This window comes from Salmo trutta, chromosome 5 (genome assembly GCF_901001165.1).
Source record: "Salmo trutta chromosome 5, fSalTru1.1, whole genome shotgun sequence".
In the NCBI taxonomy this organism is placed as follows: Eukaryota; Metazoa; Chordata; class Actinopteri; order Salmoniformes; family Salmonidae; genus Salmo; species Salmo trutta.
In genome coordinates this window covers 14,312,727-14,340,049 of record NC_042961.1, presented here as the reverse complement: position 1 = coordinate 14,340,049, position 27,323 = coordinate 14,312,727, and the positions used below count along the sequence as shown (strand labels likewise).

Sequence of the window (27,323 nt, the reverse complement as noted above, 5' to 3'; positions counted from 1 at the left end):
TGAAAAAATGTAAATGTGGAAGAACTAAAAATGACACTGCAAAAACATTTAGGACTAAACAAATGACACACCCTAAAACAAAACTGTAATTAATCTTTTCCAACTGACAAATTACTGTCAGTGTGTACATTTTTTAGAGGCATCTGCCCCATTACTAACCTGATCATAATGAAATTGCAATAAAATAACATTAGTGTCGACAAGCCGTTAGAAGGTGATGTAATTGTCTGCTCTCTGGGTAATAGTTTAACCCAGTGAGATGGACTGTCATGTCTACCTTGGGTCCACGTCCCCTGGGACTGCTATTGTCAGTTGACATGGAGAAGCCTTTTTATCTTGGCAGTGAACTGTCCAACTCTGTACAGGCGCAGACCTATTACCCGGCCTCTCATGTAGGCATTTTGAATCTCAATACACCTAATATCAACGATTGTCTTCACTAGTTTTTTATAGTGGAAGTTTATCTCAAGTTATAACCTTGTGTTAATGTATATGTCAAATGAGTGGACGGATGCATGCTGGACAGTTTGCTGACTTATGAACAATATATGCCATCTAGTGTACATAGACTGAACTGGAATGTAAAACAACAATGGAACTGTGACTGGATGTTTTCATCCATTTTATTTCTTAATCCGCTAATGATAGTGCTGCGAGGGATAGACTTCAGATTTCATTGTAAGATTGAATTCTAAGTGGTCCCTTGGTTCAACTTTAACAGGTCTCAGTGGAGTGTGTGACAAAGTTGTGGAGGTCAAGTTTCTCCCCCCCCCCCCCCCCCACACACACACACACACACACACACACACACACACACACACACACCCTGGCAACCACCCGAACAACTGCATGTTCACCCCACTATCATGCAGAACAGTAGTCATGTAACTCTCATTGCAATGTAGTTCACGGTGTACATTACTTGCTGTACTGCTCTTGTAACATCACAAGGTAATGTGCCATTGAAAGGAAACAATGGCCTCAATCATACCAGTCGTTTAACACTGTCTTTTCTCAATGGTTTTCCTACAACTTGACACAAATGGAGCAATGAGATCTTGTCCAAACTTCTTAACTGTTTAATTATTGATAGTGATGAAACATAAATTAGTCAATCTAGCTATTTAAAGTGATGTAATTGATATGGCTTAGATTTAGCACTTTGGATGTAATTATAGGCCTGTGTTTGGAAGTGTGGGTGGTTTTATCACCTAATGTTATGGGTTCAAAATCGTCAACATTTTTTATTTGGTGGACACTTACATATTTAGGCAATTGTTTCCATAATTAAATTACAAAGTAATGCAATGAATGCAACCGAATGCAATCAAAATCAATCTTATGCCTATCAAAATTGACTGTGAGTGAGTGACTGAATAAAACATTTAAAAAACTGGTTGAAAACTGCCTATGTGGCAATGTCAGTCAGAAACATCTATTACACTGTCAGAATTGACTACAGGATGATTTCGGTCATAAAGTCAGTATCATCCAAAACTGAGATTTGCGATATGGAACCTAGGATAAGTAACAGTTTTCCTTGGGTTGGGTTTATTTAAAATCCTGCCCACAGCTGGCAGCACTCAAGAAATCATCAGTTCGGAGCGCAGCTGCACATGACCCAATCGTAATGCCCAACAAAACGTGGGTGCCGAACTTACACTGACCGCGGTAAATTTGGTGTGACTATTTAGGAACTTTCAGCACAATATTTGTTCATGTCAATAGCTCCAAATTTCAATAACTTTACCTCAAACCAACTATATAGCGGATTCAGAAAGTATTCAAACCCCTTGAATTTTTTTCACATTTTGTGTAAGAATGCTGTTCATTGACTAGCTCAGCATTCAACACCATAGTACCCTCCAAGCTCATCATTAAGCTCGAGGCCCTGGGTCTGAACCCCGCCCTGTGTGATTGGGTCCTGGACTTCCTGACGGGCCGCCCCCAGGTGGTGAAGGTAGGAAACAACATCTCCACTTCGCTGATCCTCAACACTGGGGCCCCACAAGGGTGTGTGCACAGCCCCTCCTGTACTCCCTGTTCACCCATGACCCTCACAAACTTTTACAGATGCACAATTGAGAGCATCCTGTCGGGCTGTTTCACCGCCTGGTACGGCAACTGCACCGCCCACAACTGCAGGGCTCTCCAGAGGGTGGTGCGGCCCGCACAACGCATCACCGGGGGCAAACTACCTGCCCTCCAGGACACAGGACACCTACACCACCCGATGTCACAGGAAGGCCAAAAAGATCATCAAGGACAGCAACCACCCGAACAACTGCATGTTCACCCCACTATCATGCAGAACACGAGGTCAGTACAGGGCCATCAAAGCTGGGACCGAGACTGAATAATAGCTTCTATCTCAAGGCCATCAGACTGTTAAACATCCATCACTAATACAGAGAGGCTGCTGCCTAAATCATTGGCCACTTTAATAAATGGATCACTAGTAACTTTAATAATGCCACTTTAATATTGTTTACATATCTCGCATTACTCATCTCATATGTATACAGTGAGGAAAAAAAGTATTTGATCCCCTGCTGATTTTGTACGTTTGCCCACTGACAAAGAAATTATCAGTCTATAATTTTAATGGTAGGTTTATTTGAACAGTAAGAGACAGAATAACAACAAAGAAATCCAGAAAAAGGCATGTCAAAAATGTTATAAATTGATTTGCATTTTAATGAGGGAAATAAGTATTTGACCCCCTCTCAATCAGAAAGATTTCTTGCTCCCAGGTGTCTTTTATACAGGTAACGAGCTGAGATTAGGAGCACACTCTTAAAGGGAGTGCTCCTAATCTCAGCTTGTTACCTGTATAAAAGACACCTGTCCACAGAAGTAATCAATCAATCAGATTCCAAACTCTCCACCATGGCCAAGACCAAAGAGTTCTCCAAGGATGTCAGGGACAAGATTGTAGACATACACAAGGCTGGAATGGGCTACAAGACCATCGCCAAGCAGCTTGGTGAGAAGGTGACAACAGTTGGTGCGATTATTTGCAAATGGAAGAAACACAAAAGAACTGCCAATCTCCCTCGGCCTGGGGCTCCATGCAAGATCTCACCTTGTGGAGTTGCAATGATCATGAGAACGGTGAGGAATCGGCCCAGAACTACACGGGAGGATCTTGTCAATGATCTCAAGGCAGCTGGGACCATAGTCACCAAGGAAACAATTGGTAACACACTACGCCGTGAAGGACTGAAATCCTGCAGTGCCTGCAAGGTCCCCCTGCTCAAGAAAGCACATATACATACCCGTCTGAAGTTTGCCAATGAACATCTGAATGATACAGAGGACAACAGGGTGAAAGTGTTGTGGTCAGATGAGACCAAAATGGAGCTCCTTGGCATCAACTCAACTCGCCGTGTTTGGAAGAGGAATGCTGCCTGTGACCCCAAGAACACCATCCCCACCGTCAAACATGGAGGTGGAAACATTATGCTTTGGGGGTGTTTTTCTGCTTAGGGGACAGGACACCTTCACCGCATCAAAGGGACGATGGACGGGGCCATGTACCGTCAAATCTTGGGTGAGAACCTCCTTCCCTCAGCCAGGGCATTGAAAATGGGTCGTGGATGGGTATTCCAGCATGACATTGACCCAAAACGTATGGCCAAGGCAACAAAGGAGTGGCTCAAGTAGAAGCACATTAAGGTCCTGGAGTGGCCTAGCCAGTCTCCAGACCTTAATCCCATAGAAAATCTGTGGAGGGAGCTGAAGGTTCGAGTTGCCAAACGTCAGCCTCGAAACCTTAATGACTTGGAGAAGATCTGCAAAGAGGAGTGGGACAAAATCCCTCCTGAGATGTGTGCAAACCTGGTGGCCAACTACAAGAAACGTCTGACCTCTGTGATTGCCAACAAAGGTTTTGCCACCAAGTACTAAATCATGTTTTGCAGAGGGGTCAAATACTTATTTCCCTCATTAAAATGCAAATCAATTTATAACATTTTTGATTTGCGTTTTCTGGATTTTTTTTGTTGTTATTCTGTCTCTCACTGTTCAAATAAACCTACCATTCAAATTATAGACTGATCATTTCTTTGTCAGTGGGCAAACGTACAAAATCAGCAGGGGATCAAATACTTTTTTCCCTCGCTGTATACTGCATTCTATACTTTTCTACTGTATCTTAGTCTATGCTGCTCTGATATTGCTTGTCCAAATATTTATATATTCTTAATTCCATTCCTTTATTTAGATTTGTGTGTATTGGGTATATGTTGTGAAATTGTTAGATATTACTTGTTAGATATTGCTGCACTGTCGGAACTAGAAGCACAAGCATTTCGCTACACCCGCAATAACATTTGCTAAACATGTATATTCGACCAACACAATTTGATTTTATTTACAGCCTTATTCTAAAAAAAAAAAATCTCCAATCTACACAGAATACCCCATAATGACAAGGCAAAACAGGTTTTTATACATTTTTGCAAATTAAATTTACATAAGTATTCAGACCCTTGACTCAGTACTTTGTTGAAGCACCTTTGGCAGCAATTACAGGCTTGAGTCTTCTTGGGTATGATGCTTCAAGCTTGGCACACTTTTATTTCGGGGAGTTTCTCCAATTTTTCTCTGCAGATCCTCTCAAGCTCTGTCTGGTTGGATGGGGAGCGTCGCTGCACAGCTATTTTCAGGTCTCTCCAGAGATGTTTGATCGGGTTCAAGTCCGGGCCTGGCTGGGCATCTCAAGGACATTCAGAGACTTGTCTTGAAGCCACTCCTGCGTTGTCTTGGCTGTGTCCTTAGGGCCGTTGTCCTATTGGAAGGTGAACCTTCGCCCCAGTCTGAGGTCCTGAGCACTCTGAAGCAGGTTTTCATCAAGGATCTCTCTGTACTTTGCTCCTTCATCTTTCCCTCGATCCCGACTATCCTCCCAGTCCCTGCCGCTGAAAAACATCCCCACAACATGATGTTGCCACTACCATGCTTCAGCATAGGGATGGTGCCAGGTTTCCTCCAGACGTGACACTTGGCGTTCAGGCCAAAGACTACAATCTTGATTTCATCAGACCAGAGAATCTTTTTTCTCATGGTCAGAGAGTCTTTAGGTGCCTTTTGGCAAACTCCAAGTGAGCTGTCATGAGCCTTTTACTGAGGAGTGGCTTTTGGTGGTTCCAAACTTCTTCCATTTAAGAATGATGGAAGCCATTGTGTTATTGGGTACCAATGCTGCAGAAATGTTTTGGTACCCTTCCCCAGATTTGTGCCTCGACACAATCCTGTCTCGGAGATCTATAGACAATACCTTCGACCTCAAGGTCGCTCCCTATCCAATCTGACAGCTTGAGAGTATCTGCAGAGAAGAATGGGAGAAACTCCAAATACAGGTGTGCCAAGCTCGTAGCGTCATATCCAAGAAGACTCAAAGCTGTAATCGCTGCCAAAGGTGCTTCAACAAAGTACTGAGTGGGCTTCCCAAGTGATGGTGCGGTCTAAGGCACTGCATCGCAGTGCTTGATTCGTCACTACAGACCCGGGTTCAATCCCAGGCTGTGTCACAGCCGGACGTGATCAGGAGACCGCATATAATTGGCCCAGTGTCGTCCGGGTTAGGGGAGGGTTTGGCAGGCGGCGATTTTCTTGTTCCATCGTGCTCTAGCGACTCCTTGTGGTGGGTCGGCTGCCTGCACACTGACTTAGGCCGCCAGCTGTACGGTGTTTCCTCTGACACATTGGTGCGTCTGGCTTACGGGTTAAGTGAGCAGTGTGTGGCAGGGTCTTGTTTTGGAGGACGCATAGCTCTCGACTTACGCCTCTCCTGAGTCCATACAGGAGTTGCAACGATGGGACAAGACTGTAACTACCAATTGGATATCACGAAATTGGGGAGAAAAAGAGATAAAAAGTACAAAAAATAATAAAAATAATAATATTAAAAGTAAAGCAAGTATTGAGTACAGGGTCTGAATACTTATATAAATGTAATATTTCAGTTTATTTTATATTTTAGAAATTTCCCAACATTTCTAAAAACCTGTTTTCGTTTTGTCATTATGGGGTATTGTTTGTAGATTGATGAGAAAAAAACAATTTAATCAATTTTAGAATAAGGCTGTAACGTAAGAACATGTGCAAAAAGTCAAGGGCTCTGAATACTTGCTAATGCACTGTATGTACCTACATCTCCTTATTAAAAAACAAGTAATCTTACTTACAGGTCTTCATGTTCGCTTGAGACCTTAACCCTTTTAGCCAACCATTCCTCTAACCATTTAACCTAACTCCTAAACTTAACTCTAACCTTAATGCTAACCCTGACCCAGCTAGCATTACAATTGGTAACATATCTTACTTTTAGCAAATTTGGAACATATGGTACGTTTGGCAAATGAGTGACATAGTACGAATTGTAATTTGTAACATATTATACAAATTGGGTGATCGACATCCACAAATGAATACATACCAAACGAAACGTAACATTCACTAAATCAAATCAAATGTTATTGGTCACATACACATATTTATCAAATGTTATTGAGGGTGTAGCGAAATGCTTCTGTATCTAGCTCCAACAGTGCAGTAATATCTAACAATTCACAACAATACACATGAATCTAAAGTAAAAGAATGGAGTTAAGAAATATATAAATATTAGGACGAGTAATGTCGGAGTGGCATTGACTAAAATAGAGTTGAATAGAATAAAGTATATACATATGTAATGAGTAAAGCAGTATGTAAACATTATTAAAGTGACTTGTGTTCCATTATTAAAGTGACCAGTGATTCCATGTCTATGTATATGGTGCAGGGTTGAGTAACCGGATGGTAGCCAGCTAGTGATGGCTATTTAACAGTCTGATGGCCTTGAGATAGAAGCTGTTTTTCAGTCTCTCGGTCCCAGCTAGCTTTGATGCACCTGTACTGACTTCACCTTCTGGATGGTACCAGGGTGAACAGGCCATGGCTCGGGTGGTTGATGTCTTTGATGATCTTTTTGGCCTTCCTGTGACATTAGCTGCTGTAGGTGTCCTGGAGGTCAGGCAGTGAGTCCCCGGTGATGCGTTGAGCAGACCGCACCACCCTCTGGAGAGCCCTGCGGTTGCGGGCAGTGCAGTTGCCGTACCAGGCGGTAATATAGCCCGACAGGATGCTCTCAATTGTGCATCTGTAAAAAATATTGAGGGTCTTAGGGGCCAAGACACATTTCTTCAGCCTCCTGAGGTTGAAGAAATGGGGCCATACGGGCCCTCACATCCTCCCTGTAGGCTGTCTCGTCATTGTTGGTAATCAGGCCTACAACTGTTGTGTCGTCTGCAAACTTGATGATTCAGTTGGAGGCATGCGTGGACACGCAGTCATGGGTGAACAGGGAGTATAGGAGGTGGCTGATCACGCATGCTTGTGGGGCCCCTGTGTTGAGGATCAGCGAAGTGGAGGTGTTGTTTCCTACCTTCACCACCTGGGGGCGGCCCGTCAGGAAGTCCAGGACCCAGTTGCACAGGACGGGGTTCAGACCCAGGGCCTTGTGATGAGCTTGGAGGGTACTATGGTGTTAAAGGCTGAGCTATAGTCAATGAACATGAATCTTACATAGTTATTCCTCTTGTCCAGATGGGATAGGGCAGTGTGTAGTGCAATGGCAATTGCATCATCTGTGGATCTATTGGGGCAGTATGCAAATTGAAGTGGGTCTAGGGTGTCAGGTAAGGTAGAGGTGATATGATCCTTAACTAGCCTCTCAAAGCACTTCATGATGACAAGTGAGTGCTACGGGGCGATAGTCATTTAGTTCAGTGAAATTTGCTTTCTTGGGTACAAAAGACATCTTGAAGAAAGTGGGGATAGGGAGAGATTCAATGTCAGTAAACACTCCAGCCAGCTGGTCTGTGCATGCTCTGAGGACACGGCTAGGGATGCAATCTGGGCCGGCAGCCTTGCAAGGTTTAACTCGTGTCTGAGCAGTTGAATCGCAACTCCACTTTGTCTATGTACTGATGTTTTGCCTGTTTGATTGCCTTACGGAGGGAATAACTACACTGTTTGTATTCAACCATATTCCCAGTCACCTTGCCATGGTTAAATATGATGGTTCGCACTTTCAGTTTTGCGTGAATTCTGCAATCTATCCACGGTTTCTGATTTGGGTAGGTTTTAATAGTCACAGTGGGAACAACATTTGCTATACACTTCCTGATGAACTTAGTCACCGTGTCAGCATATACGTCAATGCTATTCTCAGAGGCTATCCGGAACATATCCCAGTCCGTGTCATCAAAATAATCTTGAAGCATGGATTCCGATTGGTCAGACCAGTGTTGAATAGACCTTAGCATGGGTATTTCCTGTTTGAGTTTCTGCCTATAGGAAGGGAGGAGCAAAATGGGTCATGATCTGATTTGCCAAAGGGAGGGTGGGAAAGGGCCTTGTAGGCATCCCAGAAGTTGGAGTAGTAGTGGTGGAGTGTTTTAGCAGCGCCAGTACTACAGTCAATGTATTGATAGAACTTCAGTAGCTTTTTCCTCAAATTTGCTTTGTTAAAATCCCCGTAACAATAAATGGATACGTGGTTTCTAGTTTGCACAAGTCCGGTGTAGTTCCTTGAGGGCTGTCGTGGTATCGGCTTGAGGGGGAATATACACGGCTGTGACTATAAACAAAGATAATTTTCTTGGTGAGATAATACAGTTGGCATTTGATTGAGGTATTCTAGGTCGGGTGAACAAAAGGACTTGAGTTTCTGTATGTTATCACAATCACACCATGAGTAGTTAATCATGAAACATATACCCTGCTTTTCTTTTTCCCGGAGAGTTGTTTATTCCTGTCTGCGCGATGTATTGAGAAACCCAGCTGGCTGTATGGACCGGGACAGTATATCCGGACAGAGCCATGATTCCGTGAAACAGAGTATGTTACAGTCCCTGATGTCTCTCTGGAAGGAGATCCTCGCCCTGAGCTCGTCTACTTTATTGTCCAGAGACCGAACAGTTGTGAGTAATATAGTCTGAAGCGGTGGATGGTGTGCACGCCTCCTGAGTCGGGCTAGAAGTCCACTCTGAATGCCTCTTCTTCACAGGCAACGGTGTCTTGGAGCAGCCTCTGGGATAAGTTCAATTGCCCTGGGGAGTACGGACAAAGGATCCAATTCGGGAAAGTCTTATTCCTGGTTGTAATGCTGGTGAGTTACCGCCACTTGATATCCAGAAGTTATTTCTGACTGTATGTAATAACACAAACAATTTTCTGGGCTAATAATGTAAGAAAAAACACACAAAAAAAACCGAAATACAGCAAAGTTGCTTAAGATTTAGAAGCAGAGCTGCCATGTCTGTCGGTGCCATCATGTGGCACCATCATGCGGAGTGTCTCGGATGAAATTGTAACGACCCTGGGTTTATAAGCGCGGATATCGACTCCGCCGCTTGAGCATGCTTTTACGGCCCAGTCGATAGCGCGCTGGACTTAGGGCTAGAAGGTCGAGGGTTCGAGACCTGCTCCCTGCTGTTTCATTACAAAATGTTCTGAGACCGGGTTGCAACAAGAGACACAGATCAAAGCAGGCCTCCAAGACCCAAATATTGTGCACAGTTGCAAACCGAGGCTAAATAAGTCAGTTCTGACCCGTTAAAGGTGATTCATTACAGGCGACTATTATTTCGCACTGACAAAAAAATATATATATATATTTAGTATCTAGTTAGTTAGTGTAATCTACTTGTATTGATTAGATCTTGAGAAAGAATTAAACTCACCCTACAGTTCTACCACAGATTTTTTTTTTTTAAAGATGTATGTTCCCTTTGGTAGGCTACTAGCTACAGCAGTTTACACGTAGGAACAGTTCTTCGTGAAATTATTGCACATCATGCGGGAGGAATTTCGCAGGTGCACTGGATGAACTTTCACCCCCACAAACGGATTCATTGTTTTCATTCACCTAGCGTTGCATTGCATATTTATGTGCTTAGAGACCACCCGATTGATAGCGTCCATAGGAACAGCCGTAGTTGAGTGATGCCTATGTAGCTAGACGGAACCATTGTTCTGTGCGAAAGACGAACAAAAACTATGTCTCTGGTACGATATTATAGCCTAGCTAGCGAGCTGGCTAACTTGACCGTTCGCAACAAACAACAACATGGGAACGCTATTACAACGGATCTGATCAATCATTTGTCGCCACTGGTCAATTAACGTTACTTAGTACAGACAAATTCATGCTTACTTACACTTTGCTAACGTTTTAAAAAGGTACGTTGATTCGCCAGTTAAGTTAACTAGCTACGAAAGTTAGCTCCTTGGTTACCTGGTTACGGTCAGCTGTTCCAGAAATCAGTGTTGGATGATCCAGCAATCAATGTTGGATGCTCTCACAATGATCGATGACATTGGTTAGCTAAAAGGAACTGCTAAATAATACGATATGTCAGTATGTTGTCATGTTTTTCTATCATCTGTCTGCCAATTGATAATATTTCATAATGTGTTGTGATGGATACAGTTTTATTAACGTTATTTCACCTGAAACAGTCACTAACTTCCAATGGGCGAGGAAAAGCCAGAGACGTTGGACTTCGTTAAAGACTTCCAAGAGTATCTCAGCCAGCAGACTCAACATGTGAACATGATCTCAGGCTCTGTCAGTGGCGTCAAAGAGGTGGACGACTTACCAGCAGGTAGGCCTAGCCAAGAATGTCCAAGGAACTGGCTCTGGCACTGTAAAGGGCCAAATACTCCACAAAAAAAATGTAATTTGCGATACGGTTCTAGGAACATATAAAGCCCTTTACTTTCATATCACATCCAGGCTTTATCACAGTTGCAGCCAACAGTATTTTTCAGTTATAACACATTTCTGACGGCCTTCTTCCGTTACACACACAGGTGGTCACCTCTGTGTTCCATAAACACGCTCTGTAACATGGAGATATGGCCATGTGGGAACCCTAACCCTATACCTTTTTTCATTACTAATATTTCTCACTGATATGAAAGATACGTTCCTTATGTTTCCAAAACTGTACCGTAAGCGATGTGTGTTCCCGTTCAGACCGAGCGTCGGAGCTCTTAACAAAAGTCCCCCGGGAAGAAGATAGCTTTATGAACAGATGCGAAAGGTAGTTAGCGTCTATGAATGGTGTAAGGTAGGCCTAACTATGGCATCAACACGCAGACCATAATTTGACTATCCAAACTGTTTCATCCATGAATCTGTTATCATTCTAAAATCCATGAATGCGAGTGAATGTAATTATTTCTCTATAATAGATATTTCCCTTGAAACTGTGTGTTGTGATTATTCCTGTACCTGTGCAGACTGCAGTCAGAATGGGCTGGACCACCCCTCAGCAGATATGTCCCTTGACGACGGCTCAGGGATGCTGGTGGATGGCTTCGAAAGAACATATGATGGCAAACTCAAGTGCCGTTACTGTAACTATGCCACCAGAGGCACAGCACGATTAATTGAGCACATCCGTATTCACACAGGTGAGCTTGAATGGACCCGATAACACCATGCACATGCTACCAGGTGATATACGACTAGATTCATCACTAGTTGAGCATTTTCCCTTATACAAAGCTGGCACCCTTTATTTTCATTAGGCCTAGTTAGAGTAATCAATGACAAAAAGCTAAGAACATTAACATTTCATCCTAAGACCTTATTCTTCCTTCTAATTCTTTATCTCCCTCTTTCCTCTTCTCAAACAGGAGAGAAACCCCACAGATGCCACCTGTGCCCCTTCGCCTCTGCCTATTTGCGCCATCTAGAGGCCCACATGCGCTCCCACACAGGAGAGAAGCCTTACAAGTGTGAGCTGTGCTCCTTCCGCTGCAGTGACCGTAGCAACCTGTCACACCACCGCCGCCGCCGGCACAAGCTCTTACCAATGAAGGGCGCTCGCTCATCTCTCTCCCACAAGAAGATGCTGAGCGTCTTGCAGAAGAAGACCAGCCTGGGGTACGGTCGCCGGCTCCTCATCAACTTCAGCCCACCCTCCATGGTGGTGCACAAGGCCGAGCACCTGGATGACTACTCCCACGAGCTGCCCCACCTGCGCCAGGAGACCTACGACAACCACGGTGCTGGTGGAGATGGTAGCTCAATGGACGACCACCACAATCATCACCACAACCTGGTCATGGAAAACCCCCTCAACCAACTCTCGACCCTGGCCGGCCAGCTGGCCAGCCTGCCCTCAGAGGCTGAAGGCCAGACCCAGCAGCCTCCCATGTCTCCAGGTGCAGAGTCCTGTGTGGACGAGAAGCCCTTCCTCATCCAGCAGCCTCACCCAGCCACTGCTCCTGCTGTGTCAGCCAGCACTGCCCACGCCTCTTCCTCCTCCATCACCCCAGAGCCCAGGCCCCCACCAGACAGCAACTGCAGCCCCGGGGCAGATCCCTGCAGTGAGCACAGTGGGCGCACCAGTACCCCCAGCATCACCAACAGCCAGCCCAGCACACCAGCCCCGGGCCTGCCCTCTCTGCATCAAGACCCCCAGATGCTGCACCACTGCCAGCACTGTGACATCTACTTTCCTGATAACATCCTGTACACCATCCACATGGGCTGCCACGGCTACGAGAACCCCTTCCAGTGCAACATCTGTGGCCACAGGTGCAGGAGCAAGTACGACTTTGCCTGCCATTTTGCCAGGGGGCAGCATAAGCAGTGACTTGTTGCCGGGTCAGTGACTGGAGAGGATGAATGGAGGTTGTTTTTATTTAATTCCATGATGATGATTTTATTTATTGCTGTTGAACGTTCTGAAATTGGCCTTGATGTACAGTGAGGGGAAAAAGTATTTGATCCCCTGCTGATTTTCTACGTTTGCCCACTGACAAAGAAATGATCAGTCTATAATTTTAATGGTAAGTTTATTTGAACAGTGAGAGACAGAATGACAACAAAGAAATCCAGAAAAATGCATGTCAAAAATGTTATAAATTGATTTGCATTTTAATGAGGGAAATAAGTATTTGACCCCTCTGCAAAACTTGACGTAGTACTTGGTGGCAAAACCCTTGCTGGCAATCACAGAGGTCAGATGTTTCTTGTAGTTGGCCCCCAGGTTTGCACACATCTCAGGAGGGATTTTGTACCACTCTTTGTAGATCTTCTCCAAGTCATTAAGGTTTTCGAGGCTGACGTTTGGCAACTCAGCTCCCTCCACAGATTTTCTATGGGATTAAGGTCTGGAGACTGGCTAGGCCACTCCAGGACCTTAATGTGCTTCTTCTTGAGCCACTCCTTTGTTGCCTTGGCCGTGTGTTTTGGGTCATTGTCATGCTGGAATACCCATCCACAACCCATTTTCAATGCCCTGGCTGAGGGAAGGATGTTCTCACCCAAGATTTGACGGTACATGGCCCCATCCATCGTCCCTTTGATGCGGTGAAGTTGTCCTGTCCCCTTAGCAGAAAAACACCCCCAAAGCATAATGTTTCCACCTCCATGTTTGACGGTGGGGATGGTTTTCTTGGGGTCATAGGCAGCATTCCTCCTCCTCCAAACACGGCGAGTTGAGTTGATGCCAAAGAGCTCCATTTTGGTCTCATCTGACCACAACACTTTCACCCAGTTGTCCTCTGAATCATTCAGATGTTCATTGGCAAACTTCAGACGGGCATGTATATGTGCTTTCTTGAGCAGTGGGACCTTGCAGGCGCTGCAGGATTTCAGTCCTTCACGGCGTAGTGTGTTACCAATTGTTTTCTTGGTGACTATGGTCCCAGCTGCCTTGAGATCATTGACAAGATCCTCCCGTGTAGTTCTGGGCTGATTCCTCACCGTTCTCATGATCATTGCAACTCCACGAGGTGAGATCTTGCATGGAGCCCCAGGCCGAGGGAGATTGACAGTTCTTTTGTGTTTTTTCCATTTGCGAATAATCGCACCAACTATTGTCACCTTCTCACCAAGCTGCTTGGCGATGGTCTTGTAGCCCATTCCAGCCTTGTGTAGGTCTACAATCTTGTCCCTGACAGCCTTGGAGAGATCTTTGGTCTTGGCCATGGTGGAGAGTTTGGAATCTGATTGATTGATTGCTTCTGTGGACAGGTGTCTTTTATACAGGTAACAAACTGAGATTAGGAGCACTCCCTTTAAGAGTGTGCTCCTAATCTCAGCTCGTTACCTGTATAAAAGACACCTGGGAGCCAGAAATCTTTCTGATTGAGAGGGGGTCAAATACTTATTTCCCTCATTAAAATGCAAATCAATTTATAACATTTTTGTCATGCGTTGTTCTGGATTTTTGTTGTTATTCTGTCTCTCACCTTTCAAATAAACCTACCATTAACATTATAGACTGATCATTTCTTTGTTAGTGGGCAAACGTACAAAATCAGCATGGGATCAAATACTTTTTTCCCCTCACTGTAGCCTCCGTAAATTCCATGTAGTGAATTTGATTTTATAGGGGGATAATAACATATTTGACAGTGCCCATGCATTTGTAGCTAGAGTGTAGGGATGGAGTGGTTTAGAGGTACAACTCACTTGACCTGTTTGATCATGAACATTCCTTGTGAGTTTTTGACATGAACACTATTTCCAGCCTTACGAACATAGTTCTAGATGATGCTAACCCCTTCGTGAGAGTGCTCTTTAGTGGCTTTAACCATAACCAACTAAACCATTTCAGAGTGAAAGACTGCACCATTCATGCCTCCCAACAGTGCCTGCGATATTCACAATCTCTTTACCTGTACTGAAATGGACACATCTTATATGTTGAGATGTTTTTGCGTTTGTTTTCTTCAGATGAGGGTGTCCTCTTGTCATTTGTGATGGATCTGTACACAAATGCCCTACTTTAACCACCGGTAGGTAGCCTAGCGGTTAGAGCGTTGGGCCAGTAACTGAAAGGTCGCAGGTTTGAATGCCAAGCCGACAAGGAGAAAAATCTGTGCCCTTGAGCAAGGCACTTAACCCTAATTTGCTCCAGGGACACCGTACTACTATGGTGGACCTTGTAAAACAAACATTTCACTGCACCTCTCCGGTGTATGTGACAATAAGTGTTTTTATTTTAGCAACTTTTTGTTATTTGGGTGTTGCATAGAATAGAGCCTAACCTATACATCATGTTATATTCTGACCTTTAAATAACATATGTCATTGCGAGATTTAACACCTTTACTGTCAAAGCAGTATCGCCATATCTCTCTTTTCTCCTTTGTCATGTCTATTGAGTTCAGAATTGCCAAGTAGCACCAGAGATGCCATGTTTTAGCATACATGCTATGCCTTGGGATTCTTCCTGTCCTGCATTAATCAAGGCATTGCATATTGTGGATCTCAATGCTTTCTTTGATATTTATTGAGTATTCTATTCTGCATTTTCTGGCCTGATAGGTGTTGTCAATGACGTTGACTTTATGCTGAAGTGAAGATTACTGCCTTAGCAGGGTTGTTTTGTATTGGATACTGTTGTCTGTTGCATAGCAACATTTGTGAAGAAAATAGTTACTGTTTCTAGGACTAGTTGCACGTCAACATGCTTACAGGCATCCAATGTTGGAGGGGTTATGAAAAGGGGAAGTTCACAGAAGAAGAAACACCTGTAAGGGAATTTGTTTGTGTTGTGTCTTTTATGGGACAGGTGAATGTTGAAGTGTTTTGGCGGTCAAATCATTTTTTTGTGAGAGGAAATATTAACACATTTCTGAGTAAAGTGTTTTCTAACAGATCGTTTCTTTGTCTCAACTGTCTTTGGTCCTTTTTCTTGGTGTCTCTCTGAATTAACATTCTGTCAGAATGCAAAATGTCACATTTGATCTGTTTCAATGCTAGCACATGGAATAAGATGTTCAGACACCAATAATTGTCTTTTGAGAATGCTTTTAATTATTTTGCCAAAGTAGCAAAGACATACATGATTGTGTACAGTAGCAGTGAATATACTTCATTGCCTTAGGTGAAATGAATTGATAGTTTTAATGATTATAGTTTGTTGAGGCTGGTCAGCTTAGTCTTACGCTTCCACCTTAGCCTGGAACTCTTCCTTATCAGACACTTTCTCATCTGGCTTCTCCAGATCTGAGGAAAGGAAGACCTGTTTATGTCGACATTGTGTCTGAACCAGAGCGATAACATACATACAATTCAGAAGACTATGACAGTGCTCCTAATTGTTTGAGATTTTTCAACAGCCTAAAGCAAACATCAGCAGCAAATATTAGCCCATACAGATCTGTGCCCAGGTGAGTATGTCCCATGTATGTCTAGAGAAATCATGACTTCATGGCCCTACTAGGAGTTGACTTCTGACCTTTGAGCTGGATGGGTCCTAGGACCAGGGTGTGGCTCTCCTGGGAGGGTCCCTGGCCTTGCGGCTGCGGGAGTTGTAGTCGGTGGCTTAACAAATGGTGACCTTACACTGCAGGTACACAAACTTGTGGGCTCACAGGAACTTGAAGGCCTGGAAGGTGACGCAGGTGTCGCCACTGGTACCAAAGGTGTAGCTGCGGGTGCATCAGAAACAAACTTTTCTTTTATCAAGATCCTTGAAGAATAAGCACTTGTTGATAAAGTATAGGACCCAGAATGTTTCCTTCTCCACAATATCGCATGGCTCTGCAGGTCAGCAGTCTGTTTCTTACCCGTTGCGCACCAGGTCGTAGGATCTGGTTTGGAAGTCATGAGGGGAGGGAGAGGCCACACAGGTGTCCAGGAACATGTAGACTGCTGTCGGACCTCCTCGGATGGACCTGGATGTACAAGTTCTGGTTGAGGGTAATTTCGTATGGAGTCTGGGCTATCTGGGTGTAGAAGTTGCTGCTGGTAGAGGGCCATTGTGCCATTGAATCTGCCCATGCCTGTGATGGTACTCTTATCCCCATCATGCTTGGTCTTGTACATAATCTAGAACATGGTGTCCTGCTCCATAGGACATACCACTCGCAGCATGAAATGAGAAAGGTGTGTGATCTTGCCTGAGTCGGACCGGTAGGCACAGATGGTGTTGGTGTAATCTACTCTCCCATTCTTAAACTGTTTAGAGTGTGAGGCCAAAAAAAGTTATTGGACAAGAAATAGAAAGTGATTGGAAAATGTAGATGCTAGTCGATGTAACTATATCCACTGTTCATAAAACATCAACATTATTTGCAGCACCTTAGATAGAGCTCTATGTAGATTTTTACATACCAAACATAGTAGTAATCACTGCTTTTGGAGAATTCATTCACCGTTCGTTGGGTCCCACAGGTGTTGATCGGGTAGCTGAGCACCACCTGCTAGCTGTTGACCTGAGGTGCTGGTCGTTCAGGAACAAGTTGTAGGCGTCGTAGCCCATTGAGTTTGGGTAAGATCTTTGAATCACTATGTTCATGTTGTCTGAGGAGCAGTCCACTCGACCTGAAACACAACAACATAAATAAAATCAACCTAAGCTTTAATATCGATGTCAGAATACCTGAGATAAATGTGTTTGATTAACTGCATGTGAGGGAGCTGCTGAACATGTCCCTGAATCCCCTGCTGACCCCTGAGTAGTCGGAGTGGAAGACAACCGTCATGTAGTTGGAGGAGTGGTAGGCATCCAAAGAGGTGCCATTGTTGAAGTCAGATTGTGCGTATCAGACGAGTACACAGACGACCCATCGTACACGGAGATGTAATAACAGGAGCAGCAGTTCTCCAACCGGAACCAACAAAGAGCATACATTTACTGTGTAGGGGACTTTGAAATAGATGTCAATGTGAACTCCATTTTAAGATCTGTCTTCATGCACATTCAGAATTATTGAAATCCATTAGATTGTTCTTGAAAGGGATCTGTCAAGCTGAAGCTCTCTCAAATCTTTTACATTAAGATTAAACAAACGAGGGTAATCACAGGAACCATTTCTGAAGAGGAATCTTCACTCACTCCAGGTCAGTAAACGACAGGAAGATACTTAGGCCAGAGGGGGCTGATAGATCCCATACACAGTAGGTGTTGTCATGGTAATATTCTGGATAGTAGGGACTGGAGATGAAAACACAGCCATGCAAGTTTCCTCCACAGGTGGGGAGAGTCCCTGACACTTGGGAAGAGCAATGAAACACAAAATCCATTTAAATGACTTCAAGAGAGAGATCTCTTGACACCATATGTGATTTGCTATAGATCGTCTACAGTAAATCACTTTTGGTGTCAAAGGTTTATTTAGATGCACATTGAGCTTTACTTGTGTTCTGTCATTCTACAGCTTATTGAGTCAACTTTTTTAATGGATGTTATGGGATGTTGAAATAGCTGATGTGGCTGGAATATCTGGTGTGGTGGTGGGGCAGTACGCTGTGTGAAGGAAAACATAAGAATGAGAAATATCCAAACCAAACTGGAGTAAATGTAACGGTGCTTAAAGTCATTTAGGGGGGGTGTGACTGGTACTACTGCATTCATTTTTAAAGATTGTTCAAAGCTAAACTTCAACTGCATATTAACTGGATCTATGACTCAATATTATTTTCAGATTATCTGGTACATATTTTACATAGGCCTACTTAGAGTGGATGTGCAACCCAAGTCTTGGTAGCAGGGGTTAGTATTTGTGCCCTGAATTTGATTTTTTTTGCAAACTTTGCAGTGTGCTCTTTCACAGAGAATCAAAGGACTCATCCAATCTACTGTCTGTCTCGGACACTTACTGCTGTAGTCATGGCAACAGATTCCATAGTGTTGACAGGAACAACTTCCAAAATTGTAACCACAGTTGTACCTACAGGAAGCCCCTGCAGGACAGAAAGTAATTTCCTTTCTAAGTGAGTTATAAATAACACCACTACTCAAAGTTACTGTAAATCCAGTTCACTTTTTATTTGTCGGACCAAAGCTTTGATACATGAACAAAGCATTTGATTATTTATGATTTATTTTTTACGTTACATTGTTACATTCTCCAAAAAGCTTTGAAATATGAAAAGTGATTTAAGTGAATTTTGTTGAACCACGCTAGATATACAGCAACATTCTGACACAGCTGAAGAAATGCCTTCGGTTGCTACATCCACTGTTATAATATTATTTGCGGATTATTTTCGGATTACCTGGGACTTTGCATACTTACTTTAGAATTGAAGAGCAACCCAAGTCTTGGTGGCAGATACAGTATTTGTGTTCTTACCCAGAATTTATCCACATTCAAATAAAAAAATCTAATCAAATACTGCAAATCAAATCCTTTCCAACTTTGTAGTATGCTTTCTCACAGAGAATACCTGAACCTTCTGTCCTACTGTATTAGACTCATACTGTTGTAGTCATAGCAACAGCTGCCATAGTATTGACAGGAGCTGGAGCATGAACAGCTTCCAATATTGTAACCACAGTTGTACCTACAGGAAGCCTGAGCTGTAGGACAGAAAGCAATTTAGAAACTATAATATCACTTGTGAGGCCAAATGTTTAAAACATGCACATTTTACTATTGATATGGTCAGCATTTTCTACACAGGTCGCCAAACATTATGCTGGCAAAGCTGAAAGTTTTACAGGTTTCAGTTTTGGGAGAGAAATATACTGCTAAAAAAATAAAGGGAACACTTAAACAACACATCCTAGATCTGAATGAAAGAAATAATCTTATTAAATACTTTTTTCTTTACATAGTTGAATGTGCTGACAACAAAATCACACAAAAATAATCAATGGAAATCCAATTTATCAACCCATGGAGGTCTGGATTTGGAGTCACACTCAAAATTAAAGTGGAAAACCACACTACAGGCTGATCCAACTTTGATGTAATGTCCTTAAAACAAGTCAAAATGAGGCTCAGTAGTGTGTGTGGCCTCCACGTGCCTGTATGACCTCCCTACAACGCCTGGGCATGCTCCTGATGAGGTGGCGGATGGTCTCCTGAGGGATCTCCTCCCAGACCTGGACTAAAGCATCCGCCAACTCCTGGACAGTCTGTGGTGCAACGTGGCGTTGGTGGATGGAGCGAGACATGATGTCCCAGATGTGCTCAATTGGATTCAGGTCTGGGGAACGGGCGGGCCAGTCCATAGCATCAATGCCTTCCTCTTGCAGGAACTGCTGACACACTCCAGCCACATGAGGTCTAGCATTGTCTTGCATTAGGATGAACCCAGGGCCAACCGCACCAGCATATGGTCTCACAAGGGGTCTGAGGATCTCATCTCGGTACCTAATGACAGTCAGGCTACCTCTGGCGAGCACATGGAGGACTGTGCGGCCCCCCAAAGAAATGCCACCCCACACCATGACTGACCCACCTCCAAACCGGTCATCCTGGAGGATGTTGCAGGCAGCAGAACGTTCTCCACGGCGTCTCCAGACTCTGTCACGTCTGTCACGTGCTCAGTGTGAACCTGCTTTCATCTGTGAAGAGCACAGGGCGCCAGTGGTGAATTTGCCAATCTTGGTGTTCTCTGGCAAATGCCAAACGTCCTACACGGTGTTGGGCTGTAAGCACAACCCCCACCTGTGGACGTCGGGCCCTCATACCACCCTCATGGAGTCTGTTTCTGACAGTTTGAGCAGACACATGCACATTTGTGGCCTGCTGGAGGTCATTGGCAGTGCTTCTCCTGCTCCTCCTTGCACAAAGGCGGAGGTAGCGGTCCTGCTGCTGGGTTGTTGCCCTCCTACGGCCTCCTCCACGTCTCCTGATGTACTGGTCTGTCTCCTGGTAGCGCCTCCATGCTCTGGACACTACGCTGACAGACACAGCAAACCTTCTTGCCACAGCTCGCATTGATGTGCCATCCTGGATGAGCTGCACTACCTGAGCCACTTGTGTGGGTTGTAGACTCCGTCTCATGCTACCACTAGAGTGAAAGCACCACCAGCATTCAAAAGTGACCAAAACATCAGCCAGGAAGCATAGGAACTGAGAAGTGGTCTGTGGTCCCCACCTGCAGAACCACTCCTTTATTGGGGGTGTCTTGCTAATTGCCTATAATTTCCACCTGTTGTCTATTCCATTTGCACAACAGCATGTGAAATTTATTGTCAATCAGTGTTGCTTCCTAAGTGGACAGTTTGATTTCACAGAAGTGTGATTGACTTGGAGTTACATTGTGTTGTTTAAGTGTTCCCTTTATTTTTTTGAGCAGTGTACTTGTGGTTGCAGGTATTTCGGTTTGAGCATCGGTGTTGGGTTCTGCGGTTGTGCCAGGACAGTACTCTATACAAAGTAGATCAAATGGCACAGAAGCTAACATTTTAACGGAGGAAGAGCACTCACTGTTACAATATTGTGGTTGTTGATAGTCCTGGCAACAGTCTCCCCTGTATTCACAGGAAGATGAGCAGGACCAGTTGCTGACCTGAGCCACAGGTGTGTCTAAAAGAACCTTCACTGATTATAATACAGCAATTATAACAAGCTAATAAAATGAACAGACCATTAGTATGCATGTACTGTATATCAATATCAGTTCATGAGTAAAAGAGAACATTTTATATGGCCTGATAATTTTTGATATTTGCATTTCTCACCTCTTACATCCTATGCAATGAATGTCTTTATGAATGTTTCTCTCATCTCAGTGCCTTACCCACTGCATGATACTCTGCCTGAAAACCCTTGTATGTTGAGGAGCTGTCGCTTTTGAATTGCACAGTTGTTGAATTTCCAGTGGAGTAAAAAGTTGAGCTCTGTCCTCCACACAGCTTCCCCAGCAGTCGGTAGTTGATGGAAGGGCCATCGTAGACAGAGATGACATCATACCAACAGTTGAAGTCACCTTCAAGACTATGGTCGAAGACAGGAAAGATGAATGGAATACCATGATGGTGACTAGTTTAGACCTTCCCCATAGGCTATTAATTGATACATTACCTACTTTATGATAACTACTTGTTGCACTAACACTCACACTTGTCTCATCTTAGAAACACTAACTATATTTGTCTCTTACAAACACTGACTCTATTAGTCTCATCTTACAAACACTGACTATAATTGTCTTCTTACAAACACTGACTATATTTGTCTCTTACAAACACTGACTATATGGTTTAATACATCATTCCCAGCACAATGATTAACTTGACCATGCTTAAATATATATCTAATGTCTGATTTGTTATTGTTACCCATCTACCAATCACTGCCCATCTTTAGGAGGCTTTAAAACACCCCCTGGTCTTTGTAGTTGAATCTGTACTTGAAATTCAATACTTGACTGAAGGACGTGTGTGTGTGTGTGTGTGTGTGTGTGTGTGTGTGTGTGTGTGTGTGTGTGTGTGTGTGTGTGTGTGTGTGTGTGTGTGTGTGTGTGTGTGTGTGTGTGTGTGTGTGTGTGTGTGTGTGTGTGTGTGTGTGTGTGTGTGTGTATGGGGGACAGAGGAAGGGGTAGTCGTTCAAAAATGTAGTGAGTCCATGTAACTTACTATGTGATTTGTTAAGCCAAGTTTTACTTCTGAACTCTTTTAGGCTTGCCTAAACAAATACTTGATGAATACTTATGCAACGACTATATTTTAGGTATTTAATTTGTATGAATTTGTAAACATTTGTAAAATGTTCTTTTCACGTTGACATTATGGAGTATTTTGAGTAGACCAATTTAAGTCTATTTCAATCCCACTTTGTAACACAACAAAATGTGAAACAAGTTCAAGGGTGTAGATTTTCTATCAACACTATATTTGCACTGACCATAAGTGTACAGAGGTTTCCTTATCAGCTATTTTGGGTGTAACTTAATGACCATTCTATTTCCCACAGAACCTTGGCCAGATACAGATTATTCCATATCAGATATTCCAACAGGTGTTCCAAACTCTGCATTTTGACAGTGTTTCTGAGCGGTGTCTATTGTATGTTGCTCTGTTAACTAACCTCCAGACGAGCTTCAATGCCATACAACTCTCCTTCCGTGGCCTCCAACTGCTCTTAAATGCAAGTAAAACTAAATGCATGCTATTCAATTGATCACTGCCCACACCTGCCAGCCCGTCCAGCATCACTACTCTGGACGACTCTGACTTAGAATAGGTGGACAACTACAAATACCTAGGTGTCTGGTTAGACTGTAAACTCTCCTTCCAGACTCACATTAAGCATCTCCAATCCAAAATTAAATCTAGAATCAGCTTTCTATATCGCAACAAAGCATCCTTCACTCATGCTGCCAAACACACCCTCGTAAAACTGACCATCCAACCGATCCTCGACTTTGGCGATGTCATCTATAAAATAGCCTCCAACACTCTACTCAACAAACTGGATGCAGTCTATCACAGTGCCATCCATTTTGTCACCAAAGCCCCATACACTACCCACCACTGCGACCTGTACGCTCTCATTGGTTGGCCCTCGCTTCATACCCGTCGCCAAACCCACTGGCTACAGGTTATCTACAAGTCTCTGCTAGGTAAAGCCCCGCCTTATCTCAACTCACTGGTCACCATAGCGGCACCCACTCGTAGCATGTGCTCCAGCAGGTATCTCTCACTGGTCACCCCCAAAGCCAATTCCTACTTTGGTCGCCTTTCCTTCCTGTCTCTGCTGCCAATGACTGGAACGAACTGCAAAAATCACTGAAGCTGGAGACTCATATCTCCCTCACTAGCTTTAAGCTCCATCTGTCAGAGCAGCTCACAGATCACTGCACCTGTACATAGCCCATCTGTAAACAGCCCATCTATCTACCTCATCCCCATACTGTATTTATTTATTTATCTTGCTCCTTTGCACCCCAGTATCTCTACTTGCACATTCATCTTCTGCACATCTTCCATTCCAGTGTTTAATTGCTATATTGTAATTACTTCGCCACCATGGCCTATTTATTGCCTTAACTCCCTTATCTTACCTCATTTGCACTCACTGTATATATACTTTGTTTTCTTTTTTCTACTGTATTATTGACTGTATGTTTTGTTTATTCCATGTGTAACTCTGTGTTGTTGTATGTGTCGAATTGCTATGCTTTATCTTGGCCAGGTCGCAGTTGCAAATGAGAACTTGTTCTCAACTAGCCTACCTGATTAAATAAAGGTGAAGTAAAACAATTATTTAAAAAACCTGCACAGGATCGGTACATCCGAACATCACACCTGCGGGACAGGTACAGGATGGCAACAACAACTTCCCGACTTACACCAGGAACGCACAATCCCTCCATCAGTACTCAGACTGTCCACAATAGTCTGAGGGAGGCAGGACTGAGGGCTTGTAGGCCTGTTGTAAGGCAGGTCCTCACCAGACATCACCGGCAACAACGTCGCCTATGGGCACAAACCCACCGTCGCTGGACCAGACAAGACCGGCAAAAAGTGCTCTTCACTGACGAGTCGCAGTTTTGTCTCACCAGGGGTGATGGTCGGATTTGCGTTTATCGTCGAAGGAATGAGCGTTACAACTAGCCCTGTACTCTGGAGCTGGATTGATTTGGAGGTGGAGGGTCCATCATGGTCTGGGGCGGTGTATCACAGCATCATCGGATGAGCTTGTTGTCATTGCAGGCAATCTCAACGCTGTGCATTACAGGGAAGACATCCTCATCCCTCATGTGGTACCCTTCCTGCTGGCTCGTCCTGACATGATCCTCCAGCATGACAATGCTACCAGCCATATACTGCTCGTTCTGTGCATGATTTCCTGCAAGACAGGAATGTCAGTGTTCTGCCATGGCCAGCGAAGAGCCCGGATCTCAATCCCATTGAGCACGTCTGGGACCTGTTGGATCGGAGGGTGAGGGATAGGGCCATTCCCCCCTAACCCTTAGCATCTTAAGATGAATGCACTAACTGTAAGACACTGCTAAATGACTAAAATGTAAAATGTCACGATCACTGATCTGTCCCAGCAGATTAAATAAACAAACATTGGTGGATACATTGCTCACTGGTCAGTAATTATTGCTCAGTGGTAAGTAATTATAATTTAAGAGTAATTTAAGAGTATTTACACAGATTCAAGTGTATGCATAAACATTTAAGGAGCCTACTTACCTGATATAGCAGAATTCCAGCTGAAAGATTTGCCTCTCCCCCATGCGAATGTACCAAGCACAATTTGTACAGTTAGGGAAGGTACTTGCTGGGGTGGATGGGGCTGGTTAGCTGTTCCTTTAGTCCAAACAGGTATTCTCCACATGGAGCCGCAGTGCCTGAGAAAAATAATAAAGACAACATATTTATTAAGAATGATCAGCAAAATTCAGTTACTGACTGGCACAATGACAACAATATAACTTAATTGGAACGTTGATAAAGTAATGTGTTTTAATGAAAAAGGTGATTAAACACATGGCTTAGTTAATCAAAATTGTTGATAGACAGTGCAACATACAACAGACACTGCTCAGAAATACTGTCAAAATGCATACTTTGGACACCTATTGCAATATCTGATATGGGATAATCTGTAGCTGGCCAAGGTTCTGTGGGAAATAGAAATGTCATTAGGCTACACCCAAAATAGCTGATGAAACAATGTATCTAAACATCCATGTGTAAAGACCAACCCTGTCCAGTCCTGTTTGGAGAAATGTGTTGCGCTATTCGGAGATACAATTTAAAGCCTATTCTGTAAATTAACCTTTTTCTGTTTTTAGTGTGTGCATTAAGGCCTAAGTGTCATTTTTATTTATACTGTGCATTCATTGTAATTGGTTCACACATTCAGCTTGTTCGTGTGGTGAATTTCTTAACAACGGGAGAGATTCTCTGAATATTTATTTGTACGGCTGTTAGATAGGTCGAGGTTAAGGTTTTGGGGACAGTAGCCTATTACGCCAAGTCTTAAATCGTTGCTTAACAAAATCTGGCTGTAATGATGGAGAGTATAACATTTACATTTAAGTCATTTAGCAGATGCTCTTATCCAGAGCGACTTACAAATTGGTGCATTCACCTTATGATATCCAGTGGAACAACCACTCTACAATAGCACATCTATATCTTTTTTTTTTGGGGGGGGGGGGGGGGGGGGGGTATTCCTTAAAGAGGTGGGGTTTCAGGTGTCTCCGGAAGGTGGTGATTGACTCCGCTGTCCTGGCGTCGTGAGGGAGCTTGTTCCACCATTGGGGTGCCAGAGCAGCGAACAGTTTTGACTGGGCTGAGCGGGAACTGTGCTTCCACAGAGGTAGGGAGGCGAGCAGGCCAGAGGTGGATGAACGCAGTGCCCTTCTTGGGGTGTAGGGACTGATCAGAGCCTGAAGGTACGGAGGTGCCATTCACCTCACAGCTCCGTAGGCAAGCACCATGGTCTTGTAGCAGATGCGAGCTTCAACTGGAAGCCAGTGGAGTATGCGGAGGAGCGGGGTGACGTGAGAGAACTTGGGAAGGTTGAACACCAGACGGGCTGCGGCATTCTGGATGAGTTGTAGGGGTTTAATGGCACAGGCAGGGAGCCCCGCCAACAGTGAGTTGCAGTAATCCAGACTGGAGATGACAAGTGCCTGGATTAGGACCTGCGCCGCTTCCTGTGTGAGGCAGGGTCGTACTCTGCGAATGTTGTAGAGCATGAACCTACAGGATCGGGTCACCGCCTTGATGTTAGCGGAGAACGACAGGGTGTTGTCCAGGGTCACGCCAAGTCTCTTAGCACTCTGGGAGGAGGACACAATGGAGTTGTCAACCGTGATGGCGAGATCATGGAACGGGCAGTCCTTCCCCGGGAGGAAGAGCAGCTCCGTCTTGCCGAGGTTCAGCTTGAGGTGGTGATCCGTCATCCACACTGATATGTCTGCCAGACATGCAGAGATGCGATTTGCCACCTGGTTATCAGAAGGGGGAAAGGAGAAGATTAATTATGTGTCGTCTGCGTAGCAATGATAGGAGAGACCATGTGAGGATATGACAGAGCCAAGTGACTTGGTGTATAGCGAGAATAGGAGAGGGCCTAGAACTGAGCCCTGGGGGACACCAGTGGTGAGAGCACGTGGTGCGGAGACGGATTCTCGCCATGCCACCTGGTAGGAGCGACCTGTCAGCACGCAATCCAAGAGTGAGCTGCGCAGGAGATGCCCAACTCGGAGAGGGTGGAGAGGAGGATCTGATGGTTCCCAGTATCAAAGGCAGCAGATAGGTCTAGAAGGATGAGAGCAGAGGAGAGAGAGTTAGCTTTAGCAGTGCGGAGAGCCTCCGTGACACAGAGAAGAGCAGTCTCAGTTGAATGACCAGTCTTGAAACCTGACTGATTTGGATCAAGAAGGTCATTCTGAGAGAGATAGCAAGAGAGCTGGCCAAGGACAGCACGCTCAAGAGTTTTGGAGAGGAAAGAAAGAAGGGATACTGGTCTGTAGTTGTTTACATCGGAGGGATCGAGTGTAGGTTTTTTGAGAAGGGGTGCAACTCTCGCTCTCTTGAAGACGGAAGGGACGTAGCCAGCGGTCAAGGATGAGTTGATGAGCGAGGTGA

The 27,323-nt window shown here is 44.2% G+C and overlaps 1 protein-coding gene across 1 annotated transcript; it reads left to right on the top strand.

Annotated features, from left to right (window-relative positions):
• The first annotated feature begins 9,852 nt into the window (after window positions 1-9,852).
• LOC115193705 (zinc finger protein Pegasus-like) lies at window positions 9,853-12,840 on the top strand. The gene is made up of 4 exons (XM_029752634.1): window positions 9,853-10,233; window positions 10,513-10,658; window positions 11,299-11,472; window positions 11,698-12,840. Exons 2-4 carry the CDS (start codon window positions 10,526-10,528, stop codon window positions 12,660-12,662), a joined length of 1,272 nt encoding a protein of 423 aa, XP_029608494.1. The 5' UTR covers window positions 9,853-10,233; window positions 10,513-10,525; the 3' UTR covers window positions 12,663-12,840.
• The last annotated feature ends 14,483 nt before the right edge of the window (window positions 12,841-27,323 follow it).

Bases quoted from the DNA above. Each gene is read 5' to 3' on its own strand.
- LOC115193705 (XM_029752634.1), top strand. From the start codon at position 10,526: ATGGGCGAGGAAAAGCCAGAGACGTTGGACTTCGTTAAAGACTTCCAA. The intron at 10,659-11,298 runs GTAGGCCTAGCC...GTACCTGTGCAG, and splicing joins GGTGGACGACTTACCAGCAG to ACTGCAGTCAGAATGGGCTG. The intron at 11,473-11,697 runs GTGAGCTTGAAT...CTTCTCAAACAG, and splicing joins GCACATCCGTATTCACACAG to GAGAGAAACCCCACAGATGC.